The 20,288-nt window shown below is 42.9% G+C and overlaps 1 protein-coding gene and 1 long non-coding RNA gene across 3 annotated transcripts in view; one reads left to right on the top strand and one right to left on the bottom strand.

The window, feature by feature from the left end:
- Window positions 1-20: 20 nt before the first annotated feature.
- Window positions 21-20,288, top strand: part of LOC131818777 (uncharacterized) — a 45,118-nt gene continuing 24,850 nt past the window's right edge. The window contains exons 1-2 of one of the 2 annotated variants that reach the window (XR_009348937.1): window positions 21-639; window positions 3,237-3,343. This is a non-coding gene — a long non-coding RNA (uncharacterized LOC131818777). Of the gene's footprint in view, window positions 640-3,236; window positions 5,929-20,288 lie in introns of those variants that run through there. The other variant, XR_009348936.1, reaches the window with a different exon arrangement.
- UBA2 (ubiquitin like modifier activating enzyme 2) overlaps window positions 7,145-20,288 on the bottom strand; it is a 38,123-nt gene continuing 24,979 nt past the window's right edge. The window contains exons 13-17 of the mRNA XM_059153433.1: window positions 16,153-16,308; window positions 14,660-14,756; window positions 11,615-11,720; window positions 9,873-10,009; window positions 7,145-8,004 (exon numbers count right to left, since the gene is read on the bottom strand). Of these exons, the coding sequence (XP_059009416.1) occupies window positions 7,823-8,004; window positions 9,873-10,009; window positions 11,615-11,720; window positions 14,660-14,756; window positions 16,153-16,308 (678 nt within the window). The 3' untranslated portion in view covers window positions 7,145-7,822. The remainder of the gene's footprint in view (window positions 8,005-9,872; window positions 10,010-11,614; window positions 11,721-14,659; window positions 14,757-16,152; window positions 16,309-20,288) is intronic.

Raw genomic sequence — 20,288 nt, 5'->3', positions numbered from 1 at the left:
GGCGCGGCTGGGCGCCGGGGCCGTCGGGCCTCTGGAAAGGCCCGGGATTCCCACGGGCTGAGCTGGAGGCGGCTCCCCCAGCCCCCGGCCGGAGTAAGAAATACGAGCAGTCGACAAACGGTTCCCACATCCTCCCATCTTACTAACTAGCGCCGCCAGCGTTTCGGGCGCGGGGCCGGCCTAGTTCAGCTCAGGCCAGAAGTGCTGCTCCCGCTTCAGGACCCAGGAGGACACTGCGCGTCTCCTGCAGATGCGCCCCCCAGGACCTCGAGTGACCCCCTCGACCACCACCACCTCCCCCCCCGCCCCAGCCCGTCTGAGGGCCATGTGGGTGCGCATCGGTCTACGGGGATGGCGGTGGTGGTGCCCGGACTGCCTGGTGGGGAAGGCGCAGAGGGCTGGAAGCTGGGGTTGATTGGCGACTGGTTCTCCCGCTTGGTCGCTGTGCGCAGGCCCTCAAGGCCAGGCCGGAAGCAGGCCTCAGGCTAAGCCAAACCAGCGGACCGGTGAGCCCCAGATGTGGTCACCCCGACAGGCAGTCAGGAAGAGCTGCGAGGATACCCCCTTTTTCCAGCACCTGCCTTCGGCGGCTTGGGTGAGGCACCAAGGAGGCTCCAGAAAGCACTTACCCTCCCCCAGGTATTGGGACACCACGGTGGGGCCTTGGGGACCACAATGGGAGAGAGGGGAGGCGGGAGGTAACTAGGGCTTTGTCCCCCCAAAACGCAAGCAATAAAGTCTGTGCGTATTTCACACAGCCTGTTGGGAAAAGCAAACCATTATCTCTCATGACCTGGCGGATTCAGGAAAACGACTTAAGTGGAAGTTTCCTCTTTTGCAGGCACCTCCTTTCTGCTCAAAGAATTTCAGGACACTTTGATGGTGTCTCAGGGCGCAGGGATCCTGAATGGGGGGAGGACCTGTGGCCTCAACATTGCTGAGGAGCCCACAGTGGCGCATTCTCCTCAGTTAGTCCTGGAGCGGTGTCTCACCAGGAAACTCCTTCCCAGCGCCTCTCAGATCTTGCAGAATTCCAACCCACCACCCAGCCAAGCTCAGGGTGTGTGTGTGGCGGGGGGGGGGGGGGGGGGGGGGGGGGGGGCAGGCACAGGTGGATGCAAGCATTTGCAGGGAGCAAATACCCAGAGGAGCCAGCCTCTGAGAAGTGATCTCCACTCTGAGAGAAGAAAAGCAAATGAAGATCAACAATGAAATATCACATTTCACTGACCTCATTATCTAATATTTTTAAATGGAAATATTTGCAAGACCCTGGTGAAACTGGCACATGTTTTGCTGGTTCCAGTGTAAGTGGTACGTCCTGTCAGGAAAAGCAGTTTGGGGGTATTAACAGCGTCAGAAACAGACAAAAACACTCAGACTACATAGCAGTGCTTCTGTTCCAGAGAAGTAATCCAAACTGCAGATAATGATGCAAGTACGAACGTGTTTATCATATTATTTCTGTAATCCCTACAGTCCTAGGATGTCTAGCCTCCTGAAGAGGACCTCTCTGCCCTCCAAGGTAGTTCTTAAATAACTTTCATCTCCACCTGCCAAATTAGAACCTTGAACAAGATTTGAAGGGTCTGTTGGAGTCAGCAAAGTAACATTATATAGCGTCAGCTAAACACATTGCTTACCCTAGTGGTAATTAACTAGTTACTCACAAAGACCCACCAACAGAAACAACCCAAAAGATTTGCTTTCTCACTCCCCAACCTCTGCTGACACCTCCCTCCTCCACTGGTGGAGGGAAGTTCTCTGTGTTCTCCTCTCTCTCTGGCTTTTTTCTTCCTCCATCCATTGGGGTGCAGATAGGTGTTTAACAACCAGTGCTCGTGGGGGGAGAACTGTACCAAGCAGGAGTCCTGATTTATAGCATTTAGCAATCCCACCATGGTGGATTTCAAACCACTAACATGGATTACTGCAGAGCTGGGCAGAGACAGGTATGACCCCCTCTCGGAAGCCATTGTGAGCTGGCTTTAGCTACTGTGGGATATGCTGTTGAAGTTTCACAACAGAATTGTGGGGACTCTAGTGCTATCATCCTTTCAACCACAATCTTCCCATTGCCTGGGGAGAGGGACACACTCAGGAGGCTGGAACGGGACACGGTCAATCTAGTCTCACACCAAGTCCTAAATCATAGTCTTTTCCTTCTAATTCTCTAGAGGCCAATCCTACCCAGACTGTCTACATTAATGGTAATTCAAAGATTCCCCCTCCTCTCTCTCCTTGTGCTCTGGCTTTCATCAGACCCCCTTACCTGTCTGTAGTTTCTGTATTGTCTGGACCCCAATTACTGATAGGAGTCAGGGGTTTTCCTAGTCTTGGGACACGCTCATGCCATTCAAGTGTGGCTGTTTAACTTGCGTTCCTAGGAAAGAGGGATGGCAATCAGCCAAATGCCATGGCAGGGAGTTCCTGGGACCCACTCTTCTTTCTCTCCCTCAACCTACAGCAGTCTTTACCCCTATAAAATACTACTTCCTGGGGTGCCTGGGTGGCTCAGTGGATTGGGCCTCTGCCTTCGGCTTGGGTCATGGTCTCGGGGTCCTGGGATTGAGCCCCGCGTCAGGCTCCCTGCTCAGCGGGGAGCCTGCTTTCTCCTCTCTCTCTCTGCCTGCCTCTCTGTCTGGTTGTGATGTCTCTCTGTGTCAAATAAATAAATAAAATCTTAAAAAAAAAAAAAAAAGTACTTCCTGGGGAGAGCATGGGAAGTCTTTCATCTCAAGCCCACTGGTATATCTCCCAGTCCAGCTCCTAAGGGCCAGTCTCCCCACACCCAGCACCAGACCCAACATGTGTTCTCTCTGATGCTCTTCTACTGGCAGGACATCTGGGAGCTGTGCCCAAAGGGATTTTTCCATCTTCTCCTTTGAGGTCCAACTCTTTCAACCAGATTGAGTCTACCAATCTCCTCTGGTCCTGGTATCCCCCTTTGGCCTCTTCAGGGGTACAGAAGGGTCAAAGCATCGACAGCTAAAGCCATGGACAGGCTTGGTTCCCCAATCTAAGAATTAGGGTTAAGATCAGATGATTACAGCTTGCTTCCTTCATAAGGATGGACACCTTGGAAGGACCTTCACTTTCTTCCCCTGAAACCTTATCCTGCATCCAAGAAAGGGAATTTATACACAACCTTTGTATGTGGCAAACACCCCAGCAGTTCCATGGGGTGGGATGTTTGGGAATGCTGATTTCTACAATTTTGTTACATTTTTGAGCAGGAGGTTGGTGTTCATGACTTTTAGTGCTGCCGGAAGCTGACACTGGGACCAATTGGGAAGCTGGGCGACACACAGGATACCCATCCCACCACCTCTTGCTGCCATAGGTAAGAAGTTTCTGTGAACACCAGCCCTTAGTGTCTTACTGCTTTCAAAGGTTTCTTCCCAGGCTGACAAGGTTGGCACGGTTAAGAAGTATAGTAGCATGGTGCAGAGTAGGGATGCAACACACGTCTACAGAATAAGCAAATGACAGCGTGCACAATGCCTACGTTTTTTTGAGATTGACCTGAGAATCAATGTGGATTGTTGGTGGATTTTCAAAAAACATTTAACTGTTCATTTGAGAAACAGCACAAGCAGGGGTAGAGGCACAGGGCAAGGAAGCAGCAGACTCCCCACTGAGCTGGGAGCCCAATGTGGGACCCGATCCCAAGACCTGGGGATCATGACCTGAGCTGAAGGCAGATACTCAACATTCTGAGCCACCCAGGTGCCGGGTGCCCAGGTGGATTTCTTTTTAAGATTAATCGATTGATTGATTGAGGAGAAAGAAAGCACGAGCAGGCAGAAGCAGAGGGAAAAGCAGGCTACCCACTAAGCAAGGAGCCCAATGCAGGACTTGATCCCAGGATACTGGGATCATGACCTGAGCCAAAGGCAGGCGCTTAACCGACTAAGCTACCTAGGTGTCCTGCCTGGGTGAATTTCTGAAGTAAAAGCCTGAGGAACTTCTTGGAGCATCTGAACATTCTAGTAAAAAATTTCTCAGTCTTTCCTTATATAAGTCATCCCTTGTGAAGATATAAAATTTTTAAAGCTGAAATCAGTTAGCAAAACCCTCAAAATGTTATTTTACCAGGAAAACGTATTTTTGGGATATAGTCAAACTCCAGAGCATCACCATAGTCCTCTAGTTCAACTCAGATGATCTTTTTATTGAGAACAGTTCAAACATTTCTCAAATAAACTTTTGGCTGGAATTTATTTTAAATTAGATGTGTGTGTGAGTGGGGGGGAAGTTCCCTGTATGCAGAATGCAAATAATGTATTCCCAGTATGAAATGGTCTATAAAAATACTTCTCTAAATATATCCTCCTGCAAATGGTCAAATGGAGATTCCAGGAGGCCTTCACCCCCTCCCCAAGTCACAGTGACTAGAAACATCTGTCATTTTTTCTTCCCTGACTTCTTTGGGTTTTCTTTTACTTACTTTGTAAGTTTCTATTTTCTGTGCATTACAAAAGGCTAGTAGGAAGCTTAAATTTGCCCATGTCCCTTGGCCACAGAGTAAGTCCACCGACATGTGTGCCACCCATGGGCAATTTCCAGGAAGAGGAACATCTATTATGAACCAAATGTTTTCGGGAACTTCTAAGTGAACCATTAATCTACTGGGAGCAACTTGGCTCTCTTCTTAGTTCTCTGGAGGCTCAAATGAAAGAGAATTCTTCCTAAGTCACAGCCTAGCAACAAGGATGAACAAAGCCGACTTCATCCATGTTAGACCCAGGAATCACTGCAACACTTTTTCATGCCAACTTATATTTTTAATAATCTTTATTGCCTTTCTGATTTAAATCATAGGATATATTCATTACAAAACTTGAAAGTCACATAGGCACAGAAGGGAAATACAAGACTATATATATATATATGTATATGTATGTGTATATATATATCCACTTTTATTATCAATGTTTTCAGAGAAAAGTTGAATAGTACAATGAACAACATATATGGGCTCCACCTAGATTCAATTAATGTTATCTTTTTTCTTCCTGTATTGTGTATTTTGTGAGTCATTTAAAAATTGTTATGAAGCTTTATCCCTAATATTCGAAGAGTAAAGACACTGGCCTACCTAAGTACAAGGACATTATCATACCTAAGAAAGTACTTTCATTATCACTTTATCCCATTTCCCAGTTTCCAATTACCTCAAGAACTGCCAGTCGTGTTTTACCCTTGAGAATATCCCACATTCTGTACTTGTCTGTTTCCTCCTAATGTTGCTTAGCTTATTCCTTTACGCACAGCCCCCCTTCCTGTCAGCTGGAGATTGGATCTAGCTGCTGCATTAGGTTGTGGTGAACATATTTTTTCCTTGGTGCTGTTCTAGTTTTCATCTCGTCTCATTCGGAAACACATGTGAGGTTGTCGCTGATGCCAGGTTTGAGTGCATGATTACAGTGGTGACAGATCAGTCCATTATGAGAGGTTGATTTTTTTTTTCCTTCTGCGAGTTATCTGTACAACATTTGAGCACTGTCAAGATTCTGTTCCTCAACAGCCTTTTTCTGAAGGTCCTGGCATCCACTGATGCCTGCCTGATTGATGACTTAAGTGGTCAGGCTCTATATTAAAACACTGAATCCTCTCATACATGCCAAGTATGCAGACTCGTCTTTGGGACAACAGATAGGTAAACTTGAGTCAGCAGACTGTTTCCATTAAGGCTGGAAGACGGTTTGTCAAGACTGTATTGCAGGGTAGAGCTGCTGGGCAAAGGCCCCTGATGAGCTCTGCATGTGGCTCCCCAACTAAGACAACTCACACTGGAAAACCGCAAATACCAGCCCACATTTAAAGTGTGTCCACGCTCCAGGAGCATGTAGGCCGCTTGGATCTGCTTAGTCTACTTGGGCAAGACCCATGTATCAGACCTGCCTTGCTGATAAACCCGGGTTTTATAAAAACAGGTAGAAAATGGACAGAACCTACTGGAAAAGGTAGTAATAGAGTTTTTGCAGAGATAGAAACCACTGGTCTGCCAAAACAGAAATCTATCAAATTTGCACTAACTGCCACGTACATACAAATGGAAAAAAATAAACATACAAAATGCTGGAAACGACTGACAATTGAGTCTAAGGGCAGGGTGAGGTTTTAGGAATGGAATTTCAAAATTGAACTTGATCACCAGTGACAAACCAATTAACTGAAACATTTCTGAGGTGGAATTCCAGAGTAATTTCATTATTGTCTGTTACATGGTTTTGTAATTTTGAGATCTTTTTTTCTGGAAGAAAATGGGAACATCTAAAAATCTAAAGGCAAAGTGAGCCTCATAGGCTTGTATAGATGTAGGTGGGGATTCAGCTCACTCAGTGCTGTTATTGGAGGCTGGAAGTCAGTCCATCCTGCAGACATCAGGTGGCATGCCCCTGAGGGCTGAGTGTTGTTCAGCATGATTCTTCTGAAGGCTTTGCTCACATGCTGAATTTACAAATGATACAAAACAAGGAGCAAAAAGTTAATAAGCTAGGTGGCAGAGTAAGAATGAAACAGAATGGAGCAAAATTTAATGAGTTGACCATTTGGAATTTAATTGACTATAGCCAAAACCAACCAAGGCTGAGGGTATCGAATGGGGGTTAAACAGCTTTAGGGGTTTCTGTTATCTAAAAACCCAAGGCACATCTGTGTGAGGAGAGCTACCCTAAGGGCCAAGGCCCTCTGAGGTCCAAGGCAGAGACATGGGTGCTGATCCATCCAGGACTATTCCGGCCACTTCTGTAGGCTGGAGTTGGGCCCTAAATGGTACACTGGAGAAGGGACTCTGATGAATCGGGGGTGGGGCTGGGGAGGGGCAACCCAGAGAAGACTGGATAATGAAGACTCCCCCTTGCTCCGGAATCTCAAATCCAAGGTTCTAAGTTCCTGGGGCTGGGCAAAGATCACTTACTGTTCTCAACAGAAGGCCAGTTGTTTACAACCACACTTAAAAAGTAACAATGCCATTAAAAGTTTTATTTTAGAAAGTACTTATCTGTGGCAAACAGTGGAGATCATTTAACCTTCACATCCACTATGAGTTAACTCTTTAAAAGGAAAGAGTTTGGCATGCCTGCAGTAAAATATAAACCGGTTAAGGCCGCAGAAACGTGAACTTTGCAGGCATGTATAACAAGTATGCAGATGCCATTTATTTGGTCCATAAGTACAGTATAGTTGTATTTGAGTTCTACAAAACATCAAATATAAATAACCTGAAACTGTAACAATACACAAAAATTGGCTTCTTACACAGACATACCAGGCAGTACAAGCTGAAAACTTGAGTAAATTAACATTGTTTTACATTAATATACATAGTGCCAGTTAACATTTAAAAACACATTTCAATGCATAGCACTTGATACTTCTTTGAATCTGTTTCAGTCAGTTAAGAGTATGAAAATGGTTAGATCTAGGCTAAAAATAATTCTTCTTCTAACCAAAAATAAAGGCGTAATATTTATAACCAGGTATCAACTTTACTAAACCACAATATTTTAAAACTGTTAAATGATACCTAAGGGTATTTACATTAAAAAGGCAACATGCATTGTGTTGTTTCATCTGATGACTGGTTATGCACACACTTTGTTCGAAGGGCTTTAAAACTATATTCCTACTTTCAATACAGCATACCGCAATGTTTCTAATTGTTCTAGCAAAATGAATGCTTTCAAAGGGAGAAGAATCATCTTCAAGTCACTGGTGTCAATTTTTCCCTTTGGAACAAAGGACATAACAAATAACCTGGTTCTGCCCAGATGACCTACTGCAGTAAGAGGATTCTGTTTAGAGGCATTTCTGTTCAATCTAATGCTATAACATCATCAAGCTCTTCTGTCTGTTCTGTGCGGGACCTCTTTGCACTGATATTCTCCTTTTCATCTAATTTCCTCTTGCGACTTCTCTCTTCTTCACTGATGTCAGCATTATTTGAAGGACCTTCTTCATCCGAATCAACTATGAGCACATCATCTTGCTCTTGTGCTTATTTCAGAAAAAAGGGAAAAAATGGTTAAAAGTGTGGGAGTTACTAGTGATTCACTAATTTTTTATGAAAGTGAAGAGCTCGCATTTCTAATATATACCAAACTTAAGAATGGTAGGCTACCCTCATGGAACCTTCACTTTATACATTACACATTTCTGTAGTTCTGTGGGTTTTTTAAAAGATCTTATTTATTTGACACAGAGAGAGATCGCAAGTAGGCAGAGAGGCAGGCAGAGAGAGGGGAAAGCAGGCTCCCTGCTGAGCAGGGAGCCCAATGTGGGACTCAATCCCAGGACCCTGGGATCATGACCTGAGCTGAAGGCAGAAGCTTAACCCACTGAGCCACCCAGGCACCCCCACATTACTGTAGTTTACTGTTTTCCGTAACAAGCACCAATCTGTTTTCTAATTTAAACAAAAAATTGTAACAAGCATTACAGAACTCAAATTCTTATAACACAATCTTTGTATCTATTTCTCCAACAGAATAGGGGAGGGTGCATATCCTAATACTGGTAGTAATGGTAATAATAATAATAAAACAACGACAACAACAACATATATATAGCACTTACAATGTGCCAGGAACTGTTCTGAGCATTTTGCATATAACAACTCATTTAATCATCACAACAACCCTATAAAGAAGATAACATTATTATCCGTTTTCCAGAAAAGGAAACTGACCTACAGAGACTGACTTGCCCAAGGTCACACAATAGCAGAGGATATGGCTGGGATTCAAATCCACACAGTGGGCTCTACCATACATGCTCATAACCTTACACCACAGCTGGTTTCATGTACCACCCCCAATGCACCCACCATGCCCACGCCAAAGCAAAGGCAGAATACCTATCTCACTGGTTGCTAAAGCCTCCCAAACCGACCCACAATAAGGGATCAAACAATGCACATTTTGAATTATGACTTTTTAAAAACTACCATAGTCCCTTTCTCTTTTCTATTTTTGGAGGAGGGGAAAGGTCATGAACCCATGGCTCATAAGTGGACCACACTCTAGCTAGTCTCAAAGTCCATCTTTAAAATTCTCTGAGAATATAAGAACCAAGAACAATCATACTCCAAAGAATACCAAAGACACATAGCTAAAGAAATGGAAATATAGTAGTAAAAAAGCTGGTAACTTTTAGTTTCCTAAGTAAAGAATGAAGGAAGGGGGGCTGTTGTGGGTAGGCAGGAAACATTCCAATCTGAGCACACATTAAAGCATCAAGCACTAGCACAGAAAACCCAGGGAAACAGAGCCTCTGATTCACTTTACCAAAGTTATAATGGTTCCGAGAAAACTGTGAAATGCTAAAATCCTATACTTTTTTTTTTTTTTAAGATTTTATTTATTTATTTGACAGAGAAAGAGAGATCACAAGCAGGCAGAGAGAGGGGGAAGCAGGCTCCCTGCTGAGCAAAGAGCCCAATTCAGGACTCAATCCCAGGACCCTGAGATCATAAACTGAGCCAAAGGCAGAGGCTTAACCCAGTGAGCCACCCAGGCACCCGAAAAATCCTATACTTACAACAGGCACCCCAAATCCAAAACTATTGCTACAAAGAATGAAGCATCCTCATGCATTAGCAAATTCACTGATATTTCCAGTTGTAAAAACCCAATAACAAAAAAGAACAGTTCCTATTTTCCATAGAATTTCCCATTCTTAAATGTCTTCAGGGTTCCTATATTCAGAGCTCCATTAAAACAATGCCAAATCAATACACACCTCTAAGAGTCCTATGGATTTCTGTTTTATGGTCAAATTCATCAAAGAACCACGGTTTATTTCTATGTAGCAGCTTGCTTGGTGGATAATTAACAAAGCACTGGCTGACTGGGGCCACGACTCACCAGTGGACGTGGAAGGCTGAGCTCCATCATCACTGCCATTGGTTATGCTCTTGGCAGCATCTTCGGCTTGTTTGGGCCCCACTTTTTCTGGGGCATCACCAACAACTTCAAATTCAACATCCTTCCCTAGGTCCTCACTGTAAAAGAACACCACACTGTAAAACTGGACCATGCGACTATTTATAATAGCAAAGGCACACCAGAGAGACACTGCTCCTCAAAGCTCTAAGTGCATGTACTATGTACACAGCAAACAGATCCTGATTTTCAAAGAGCTGATAAAATTAAAAATAAGACTGCACATAACACATTTCTGTGATAATTCAAATGGCCAATACCACTGCCCCTTCAAATCAAGGAAAAGGTCTTTAAAAAATATTACAAAAAAAAAAATTACACAACTTTTACTGCTAGAGCAGAAAATGGACTTCAAAACTCTGTGACCCAATCTAGCTCTTAGGCATTATTTCTTCAGCTACCATGTTTAAAGATTCTACACACACTGCTCTTGACCAGCACCATCTGGTGTTTTAGGAATAGGAAGGTTCCATGGACTCTGGGTTTCCCCCCATCTTTACCGGCAGCACCCTGCTTTTGTAATGAGGTCCCAAAAACATGTATGAAAGTTTAATGCATGAAAGTCAAGCAAAAGACTTACATGTTATAAGGGGGTTTCTGTTCCCAGAGAGCTAAAAAATATGATTAAAAAACCCTAATTATGCCTCCTCTTTAGACACCATCTGATAGATTTCCATTTTATTGTACATGTCCTTCCATTGTCTTCTCTTGTATAACTGAATACAAGCACACCACTGGCATGCAATGGTGTCTGAAGCCAGAGATGACTCCCTAGCAATACCTATCTTTGACTCAATTGTCTAACTCTGGGAAACTCATGCTTATTATTAAGTCACATTCAGTCTTTCCTGTCATTCTATGCTTTTTATAAACCAACCAAGTACTACAATGTGATATTCTCCAAACAACTACATAAGCTTCAAGTTCACAGAGAGATGGCAATATTGGAAAAACAACTGGATGCTGATGGCAACTCCCTTCACATGTTTGCTGGGATGGTACCCAAAAGTCCCAATTCAGTGTGTAGTTGAGGTGTATCAGTGGGAGCAGTGCACCAAAATGCACCTGACTCAACAGCTAATCATACCCAGGTGTAGGGCCATCTGTCTTCTGTTATATACGTGCAAATACTCCGTAACACAGCACAAGAATGCTTTTTTATATAAAAATGGGCAGGACATTAAATCAAATAAAAAGAAAAAAATACAGGATTCAAAAATCTCTATAGGATAATTTTTAAATGTCTTGGTATTGTTATACATCACAAATAAAATATTTGTCTACTGGGAGAAAGATTTCTTCTTTTCTTCTAATGAATCTTTTAAAAACATTGAAGTTTTTATTTTAGTTCAATTATCAAAAAGAGTTCACCCCCATTTCTAACTCTTTAAATGCCTGGATTTCTACCTTTTCTAGATCTTTCTGATCAGACACTATGGTGAGTGACCCTTAAATATTTTTTGCCTATTCCTTTTGTTTCTGAATTCCCAAATTCTTCCGTAGGTGAAGCCTCAGGGAACTTAGTAGCCAACTCAAGTAAATACACTTCATGGCTTCAAATGAACAGTAGGGCTTAAGGTAAGAAAATTATTTATTTTTTTTCCTCCAATTTAAGTTTTTACATTCAAATAATATCTTAAACTTAAAATATTAATACTTCCTACCTATGAAGGATGTTGATCAATAAAGTGTAGTCCTGAAGGAAGTCATCTGCTTGAAGCCGGCTCCCATTTCTAATTCCAAATTCTGACAGCTTTTTGTGATTATTAGCTAAGAAATTGGAAAGGAATTTAGATACTTCAGTTATATATTCCACAGAGCAGTCATAGTTGTTTAAAAAAGATTAAACCCCTAATATAAGCTGAATTAGGTCACTCCCTCAAAGTCATATGTTGGAGCCCTAACCCCAGCATACGTCACTGTATTTGGAGACAGTGCTTTTTAAAGAGGTGATTAAGTTATAATGAGGCTGTTAGGGTAGGCCCTAAATCAACCTAAACAGAATTCTTGTAAGAAGCCCCTCAAGAGAAAGCGAGCCTGTTGACTCACAACTGCCAGAATTATGAGAAAACAAATGTTTTTTCTTTCTTTTTTTCTTTAAGATTGTATTTATTTGACAAAGAGGGAGATAACAAGTAGATAGAGAGGCAAGCAGAGAAAGGAGAAGCAGGTCCTTCAATGAGCAGAGAGCCCGATGCAGGGCTTGATCCCAGGACCCTGAGACCATGACCTGAGCTGAAAGCAAAGGCTTAACCCACTGAGCCACCCAGGCGGCCCAAGAAAATAATTTTCTGTTATTTAAGTCACCCTGTGTATTCTGGAATGGTGGCTCTACCAAACTAATCCACTAAAATATTAGGCACTTAGGGGGCACCTGGGTGGCTCAGTGGGTTAAGCCTCTGCCTTCCGCTCAGGTCACGATCTCAGGGTCCTAGGATCGAGGCCTGCATCGGGCTCTGTGCTCAGCAGGGAGCCTGCTTCCCCCCTCCCCCGCCTGCCTCTCTGCCTGCTTGTGATCTCTGTCAAATACATAAATAAAATCTTAAAAATAAGTAAAATAAAATATTAGGCACTTAGAAATTCAACTCCGAATGAAGAATATTCAACTACTAAAACTGGTTAAAAAGAACCAAACTGTGAGAAGTTCTGGCAACATTCTCCCATTCACACCAAATTAATTTGGAATCCCAGAGGAGCTGAAGAACAAATTAGAGTTGTTTAAAATATGTTTTACTTGCAAAGAGGTTATCCAGGCCAACTTCAACAAACTACTTTTCAGCAAATTCTATAATTCAGAAAATGAGAAAACTTTGTTGATTTGAAAGGATTTTCCATTTTTCAACATTTCTCAATTGTGAGCCTCTGGGACCTCCCAGAAATAATCCCTCCAATCTAGCTTTAGTTTCCACGTGTCACTTCTGCTTCATGCAGTACAGTGGCTAACACCCACTGGCACTCAATAAGCCTTTGCCACGTGGATTGTAAATACTCCGACGAAGAACAATACCTCTAACCAAACTTCTGATGTCACCACCTCTTCCTCCCTATTTCTGAGTCTTTCTGCCTTAATTATCCTTTCTCTCCTGCACATTCAAATGCTCTTCTCTTGACCTGTAAAAGCACTCAAGTGTCACTTACAAAACGAAGTGCTTCCTCACCTGGCTCCCAGTTTCACCCTGTCTTCATGACAGACTGTGCTTTATTGAGTATTTGCTCCACGCGGGGCACAGAATGCATAAAACCTGTTGACCTATGTAGTGCCTGGCACAGACTAAGTAAATTCCATTTTACTTACTTATTTAAGATTTTATTTATTTATTTACTTACTTACTTATTTATTTATTTGACAGAGAGGTCACAAGTAGGCAGAGAGGCAGAGAGAGGGTGGGAAGCAGGCTCCCCAGTGAGCAGGGAGCCTGATGTGGGGCTCGATCCCAGGACCCTGAGACCAGGACCCAAGTCAATGGCAGAGACTTAACCACTGAGCCACCAAGGCGCCCCAGTAGATTCCATTTTAAATTCTAGTTATCGGGCGCCTGGGTGGCTCAGTTGGTTTGGCGACTGTCTTTGGCCTGGGTCATGATCCTGGAGATCCGGGATCGAGTCCCACATCAGGCTCACTGCTCGGCAGGGAGTCTGCTTCTCCCTCTCCCACTCCCCGTTTGTGTTCCCTTTCTCGCTGTGTCTCTCTCCATCAAATAAATAAATAAAATCTTAAAAAAAAAAAATCAAATGTATTGTACTTTGTACAACAAATACATTAACTAAAAGGATGACATGCTTGTACTTCTTAAAAAAGATTCATTTCATTTATTTTAGAGAGAGAGTGTACAAGTGGGAGGGGCAGAGCGAGAGAAAATCCCAGCGGACTCTGTGCTGAGCACACAGGCTGACGCAGAGCTCTAACCCACAAACCCGCGATTATGACCCAAGCCCAAACCAATGGTGGGATAGTTAACCAAGTGCACCACCCAAATGCCCTGACCTGCTTGAATTTTTGAAAAGGAAAGCCTAGAAAGCCAAAAGTGGGTGCTGATTTTTTCAGCACTGCTTTCTGCTCTACAGCAGGCTATCAAGGCTTCTTTCTTTACTCTTGGATGAAACACTTCATAGCCTTAAATTACCCTTCCTACCCTAACAATCAGGGCAATCTTCTCATTACTATTTTAACTCCCAGGATCCATGATACAGGAAAGGTGGTTCCTTGTTAGTGGACAAGAGCATGAGGGTCACTGTAAACCTAACTATGCACTGAGTTCTCAAGAAATAGCCCCTGAGGGCGCCTGGGTGGCTCAGTGGGTTAAGCCGCTGCCTTCGGCTCAGGTCATGATCTCGGGGTCCTGGGATCGAGTCCCGCATCGGGCTCTCTGCTCAGCAGGGTGCCTGCTTCCTCCTCTCTCTCTGCCTGCCTCTCTGCCTACTTGTGATCTCTCTCTGTCAAATAAATAAAAAATCTTTAAAAAAAAAAAAAAAAAAAAAAAAAAGAAATAGCCCCTGAGATACCCTGACAACATGGGAGCCCCAAACCTGGAACTGTGGTGATCCCAGCAAGGCAGTGCCACCTAGGGAGCCCACTTTTATGATCAAATATTGCCCCTTCAGCTGTGATACTGAAGAACATGTACAGTAAATGGACAAACTAATATTATGTCTTCATGGATACAGTTTCCACCCAAACGAGGGAAGTGAATAAACACGATGCATGATACCTTCTGTCTCTCCTTCTTCTGAAGATATTAGGATTGTTCCTTTCCCATCTTCAATTTGGACATCTGGTGCTACCATAGCAAATTTTTCTTTCACTATCTGTAAGAAAAAAAGATTCAAAATATTAATATATATAGCTAAAGACCATAAAAAACAACAAAAAAAGACATTTCCCATAAAGGCTCTTACTTTCCCTTCCATTGGAAAGGGGCAAAGCTGTTCTTTAAGAAATGTCAGGGTATGCAGGAAAGCACTGGAAATTCACCAAATTACTCCATACCCATGCTGCCCACCATCCACCCCCACGTATAATCACTGATAAAGTTCAGATAAAACTTCCTCCAAACGGGAAACTGACAAATCTTGATTGGCTCTTAGTACTTTGTCCTTCCCTACAGATTAGACTGAGCTAGACACTTGGCATATTTTGTCTCAGTCTCTACGCCAATCCTGTATTTGCAGATGTTTTGTAGATGGAAAACTTCTCATAAAACTGATTCTCGGATAGTTTTCCTCTTCCCAAGTTCCATCTCTCTTTAAATTCCAAGATGGATCAGGAGTGATAGTAATCTGTCAAATACTAGCTGCTCTTAAAAATAACAGAGGAATTCTTTAAAAGTCTCATTATCCCACAAATAGTGGGCTTGCCTTTAAGCTCAAGAATGACTACGTACCAACTACAATTATTTCCTAAGAAAGCAGGGAGGGCAATCACCCTCTGCTGGCCAGTATACCAAATCCTGCTGCTTCTCCATCGAAACATAAGTTCAAATCAATCTGCCCTATGCAATCAGTTCTGGGAGAAAAGCTATTTCTCCCTCCCTCTTAAGCAGTCTGGGCCACAAGAATCTATCACCCCCATGTCATATAAATATGAAACATGACGATGGGGATTAACAGAGAGCAATGTGAAGTGATGCCAAAAGTGAGAAGTGGAACCCGTGTGGGCCATTTATAAACTAATCTAAACTAATTTAGAAGGAACCTAAGGACCAGACCACATCCTAAACTTCCATTTCCTTCACTCCAGACATCTATTACTGGTGAATCCAGATCCACAAATGCAGCATGTCATAAGAGGCCAATTTAACACACTAGAATCAGGACCATCACCAGACCGTTTAAGGATACTGCCTGTCAGGAAACACAGAAATGACACACTATCTGGGAACAAAGTGTCTCTCGCTTGCCAACAAACTGTATCACCTCTGTACCACCTGTGGTGCATATTCCATCCAAATTCATCTATTCCTTTCTGGGATGTGAGGCACATACTCTGGAACCACAGACCGAAAAACCAGTAGGAACCCAGATAGTAAAGCAACCTAGAATATCAGAGCAACGCACTTTAGTAGTCAGAATCTTTCAGAATCATTATGTGGCTTTTAGTTTGTTAACACACTAACACTATCAAGCAGAAGGGAACCTAGGTTTCCTGTTTTTAGGAAAGAAAAACAGACAAACCTTGTGGAAGAGAACCAGCCCCTGCACTTACCTTATCCTGTAATGTGAGAACAGTCACTTTGTGGACGTTCAGCCGAACAGTCACCTCTGGCTTGCTGGCACATACGTAACAATTAGGGTTAGGACGATCCAGTGCACAAGGCACAAGAAGCTTCTTTCTTGGGTTTGGTTGTTTATTCAAAAAGATCTTTGGAGGAGAAAAAATACACACAGAATACACAAATCTGAGTTATGATTTTGTATACCATACAACCTAACGTCTACCATCTTCTTTACTGTACAGCTAATAAAAAAATGACTTAAATATTCCCTTTTAGATTGGAAAAAACGGAAGAAAAATCATGGCCTTTAAAAAAAAAAGATTTTGGGATGCCTGGGTGGCTCAGTTGGTTAAGCTGCTGCCTTCAGCTCAGGTCATGATCCCAGGGTCCTGGGATCGAGTCCCGCATCGGGCTCCTTGCTCAGTGGGGAACCTGCTTCTCTCTCTGCCTCTGCCTGCTGCTCTGCCTGCTTGTGTTCTCCCTCTCTCTCTCTGACAAATAAATAAATAAAATCTTTTTTAAAAAAATTAAAAAAATAAAAATAAAATAAAATAAAAAGATTTTATTTATTTGACAGAAAGAGAGATCACAAGTAGGCAGAGAGGTAGGCAGAAGTCGGGGGGGCGGGGTGCAGGCTCCCTGCTGAGCAGAGAGCCAGATACGGGGACTCAATCCCAGGACCCTGAGATCATGACCAGAGCCAAAGGCAGAGGCTTTAACCTACCCAGGCACCCCAAAATCATGCCCTTTTTAATAAGAGCCTGATCTTTGAACTTTCTTTTCTAATTGGCTGCCATGTGAAAGGCTATGCTTACTGAAAAAGAAATCTTTTTTTTTCTTTTTATAAAGATTTTATTTATTTATTTGACAGAGAGCGATCACAAGTAGGCAGAGAGGCAGGCAGAGAGAGAGGAGGAAGCAGGCTCCCCGCTGAGCAGGACCCCGAGATCATGACCCGAGCCAAAGGCAGCAGCTTAACCCACTGAGCCACCCAGGCGCCCCTGAAAAAGAAATCTTGTACTAACTAAACGATTCTGCAAACTAATTTAGCAAAAGTAAGGGCCTAACTATACTCATCCCTGGTAGCACTAAAACAATTTTTGGGTGTCTTCCTAGTGGTTGTTCTTATCAATATGAAGCCAACTTCTCAAAAGCAATATACGTATTTCTCCAATTAAGGATAATGTTTCACAGATGTACGGAACCAACATGCTGCCTTTCTTTTCAAGTTGTCTATGATTATGACATAAATGTTTATTAATTATGAGAAAAAATAATATACTTCAGGCAGTATTTGCACCTATTTACCATTTCCCTGGTACCCACACAAAAACTAAGAGCCAATGCAAATTTTTTAAAACAGCACTAAAAAAAAGAAAAAAAAAAGGATGAAATCTTTAAAAAGGAACCAGCCTCATATTACTACCAAGTTTGGCAAACACTAGCAAGATTAATACAAAGAAATGTCAGAGGAATGCTGGAAGCAAATACACAAATTCTCATTTCTTGATGACCTTGGTAAGTGTGGTCCTGCTAAGATGACTTAATTCTAAAGAGGAACTCTATGGAATCCCCAATTTTAATGAAGTAAATCCTGTATGAGGCAGTAAGTGCTGGGGGGAGGGCTCCCAAACCAGTACTGCTAGTAGTTAGTCATGCTAGCAGAGCCAGAGGCAGGATTCAATGGGAGAGCAGATTTGACCTGAGGCTTCACTGGGAAGGTAACTGTGCTAAGGGAAATCAACAGTCAGGAAAACAAATGCTAACACCATTAACATGCAGGCTAAATCGTTACTCCATCCTAAAATCCACTACGTAAGTGGGAACCAAAAAACCAGGCATAAATGTCACTAACCCAAGAGAAAGACAAAGCTAAGTAAGCAAAGAAACAAGAAGGATGCTATAGGAAACAGACATTTTAATAAATTCAACAAACAATACTGTTTGTGAGCTCAAAGGGATGCATACTGTAGCCACAGGACAGCTCAGACTACTATAAATTAGAAATCAAAAAGAAGTTTAAAAAAAAAAAAAGACAGCCAGGGGCACCTGGGTGGTTCAGTGGTTAAAGCCTCTGCCTTCGGCTCAGGTCATGATCTCAGGTTCCTAGGATCGAGCCCCGCATTGGGCTCTCTGCTCATCAGGGAGCCTGCTTCCTCTCTCTCTCTCTGCCTCTCTGCCTACTTGTGATCTGTGTCAAATAAACAGAATCTTAAAAAAATCACAGCCAAGGGGCGCCTGGGTGGCTCAGTGGGTTAAGCCGCTGCCTTCGGCTCAGGCCATGATCTCAGGGTCCTGGGATCGAGTCCCGCATCGGGCTCTCTGCTCAGCAGGGAGCCTGCTTCCCTTCCTTTCTCTCTCTGCCTGCCTCTCCGTCTACCTGTGATTTCTCTCTGTTAAATAAATAAATACATAAATAAATAAATAAATAAATGAATGAATGAATGAATGACAGCCAAAAAAAATTTAAACAGCAAACTAAATGAAGATGACAGACTGGCGATGATTCTGTAGTCCTTCACCCTCAAATTTCATGAAAACAAAAGGTTTTTGTTGTTTAAAGTAGGCTCCAAGCCCAACATGGGGCTTGAACTCACAACCCTGAAATCAAGACCTGAGCTGAGCCACCCACAGATGCCACAACAATGTAAGATATTTTCAGAGTTTATTAATAATGGCACTGAAAAGTAGGAGTAGCACTGCAGAGGAGGTAGTTACTGGTCATTTCAACATTGTAGTACAAAGGAGAACCTAAACAAGAGCAAAAGTATTGGCTACAATTTTTCTTTTTTTTTTTTTTTTTTTTTTTTTTTTCTAAAGATTTTATTTATTTACTTGACAGAGAGAAATCACAAGTAGGCAGAGAGGCAGGCAGAGAGAGAGAGAGAGAGAGAGGAGGAAGCAGGCTCCCTGCTGAGCAGAGAGCCGGATGCGGGACTCGATCCCAGGACCCTGGGATCATGACCTGAGCCGAAGGCAGCGGCTTAACCACTGAGCCACCCAGGCGCCCCGGCTACAATTTTTCTAAGAAAGTTTTTTGAATCACTAAGCTGGCAAGAATTCAGTAAAACTGCAAATGTTAGAAGCAAACTAGCTTGACAAAACTAGCTTGACTAGCTCAGACAAAAATGAGAGAAACAAATGTTTTCCTTCTTGCTGCAATTTCCAGGAAGCTTACTTACACATAAACTCACAAGGTAAATGGAACAATGGTTTTCCCACTGCTCTAATCGATTTTATTTTTAACTTTTTAAATGATATTTGTTTTTTAAAGATTGTATTTGATACAGATAGAGCACTTGAGTACTTAAGCAGGAAGTAATGGCAGAGGAAGAGGGAGAAGCAGGCTCCTCACTGAGCAAGGAGCCCGTCCCATGGGGCTCGATCCCAGGATTCTTGGATCATGACCTGAGGTGAAGGCAGAGGCTTAACCAACGGAGCCACTCAGGTTCCCCTTAAATAATCTGTTTAATGTGCTTTTTATTAGTTACTTTTTTCTTTTTTCCACCTGAAGTATAGACTACTATATTTTTTTAGTATTTTATTTATTCGTTTGAGAGAGAATGAGACAGAGAGTATAAGCAGGGGGGGTGGGGGGGGTGGGGGGGTACAGCTGGGGTACAGGGGCAGAGGGAGAAGCAGGCTCCCTGCTTAGCAGGGAGTCGATGTGGGACTCGATCCCAGGACCCTGGGATCATGACCTGACCTGAAGACAGATGCTCAACCTACTAAGCCACCCAGGTACCCTAGACTACTATTAAAAAGAGGCTGGACAGGGGCCCCTGACTGGCTCAGTTGGCAGAACATGTGACTCTTGACCTCATGGTCAAAAATTCAAGGCCCACACTGAGCACAGAACGTACTTAAATAATAGTAATAGTTAAAAAAAAATGTTGCATAAAAAATGCAAATAGAGGGGCGCCTGGGTGGCTCAGTGTGTTAAGCCGCTGCCTTCGGCTCAGGTCATGATCTCAGGGTCCTGGGATCGAGTCCCGCATCGGGCTCTCTGCTCAGCAGGGAGCCTGCTTCCTTCTCTCTCTCTCTGCCTGCCTCTCAGTGTACTTGTAATTTCTCTCTGTCAAATAAATAAATAAAATCTTTAAAAAAAAAAAAATGCAAATAGAAT

This window comes from Mustela lutreola, chromosome 16 (assembly GCF_030435805.1).
Source record: "Mustela lutreola isolate mMusLut2 chromosome 16, mMusLut2.pri, whole genome shotgun sequence".
NCBI lineage: Eukaryota > Metazoa > Chordata > Mammalia > Carnivora > Mustelidae > Mustela > Mustela lutreola.
Note: the sequence above shows the minus strand (reverse complement) of the source record. Positions and strands in the feature narration are given on the sequence as shown.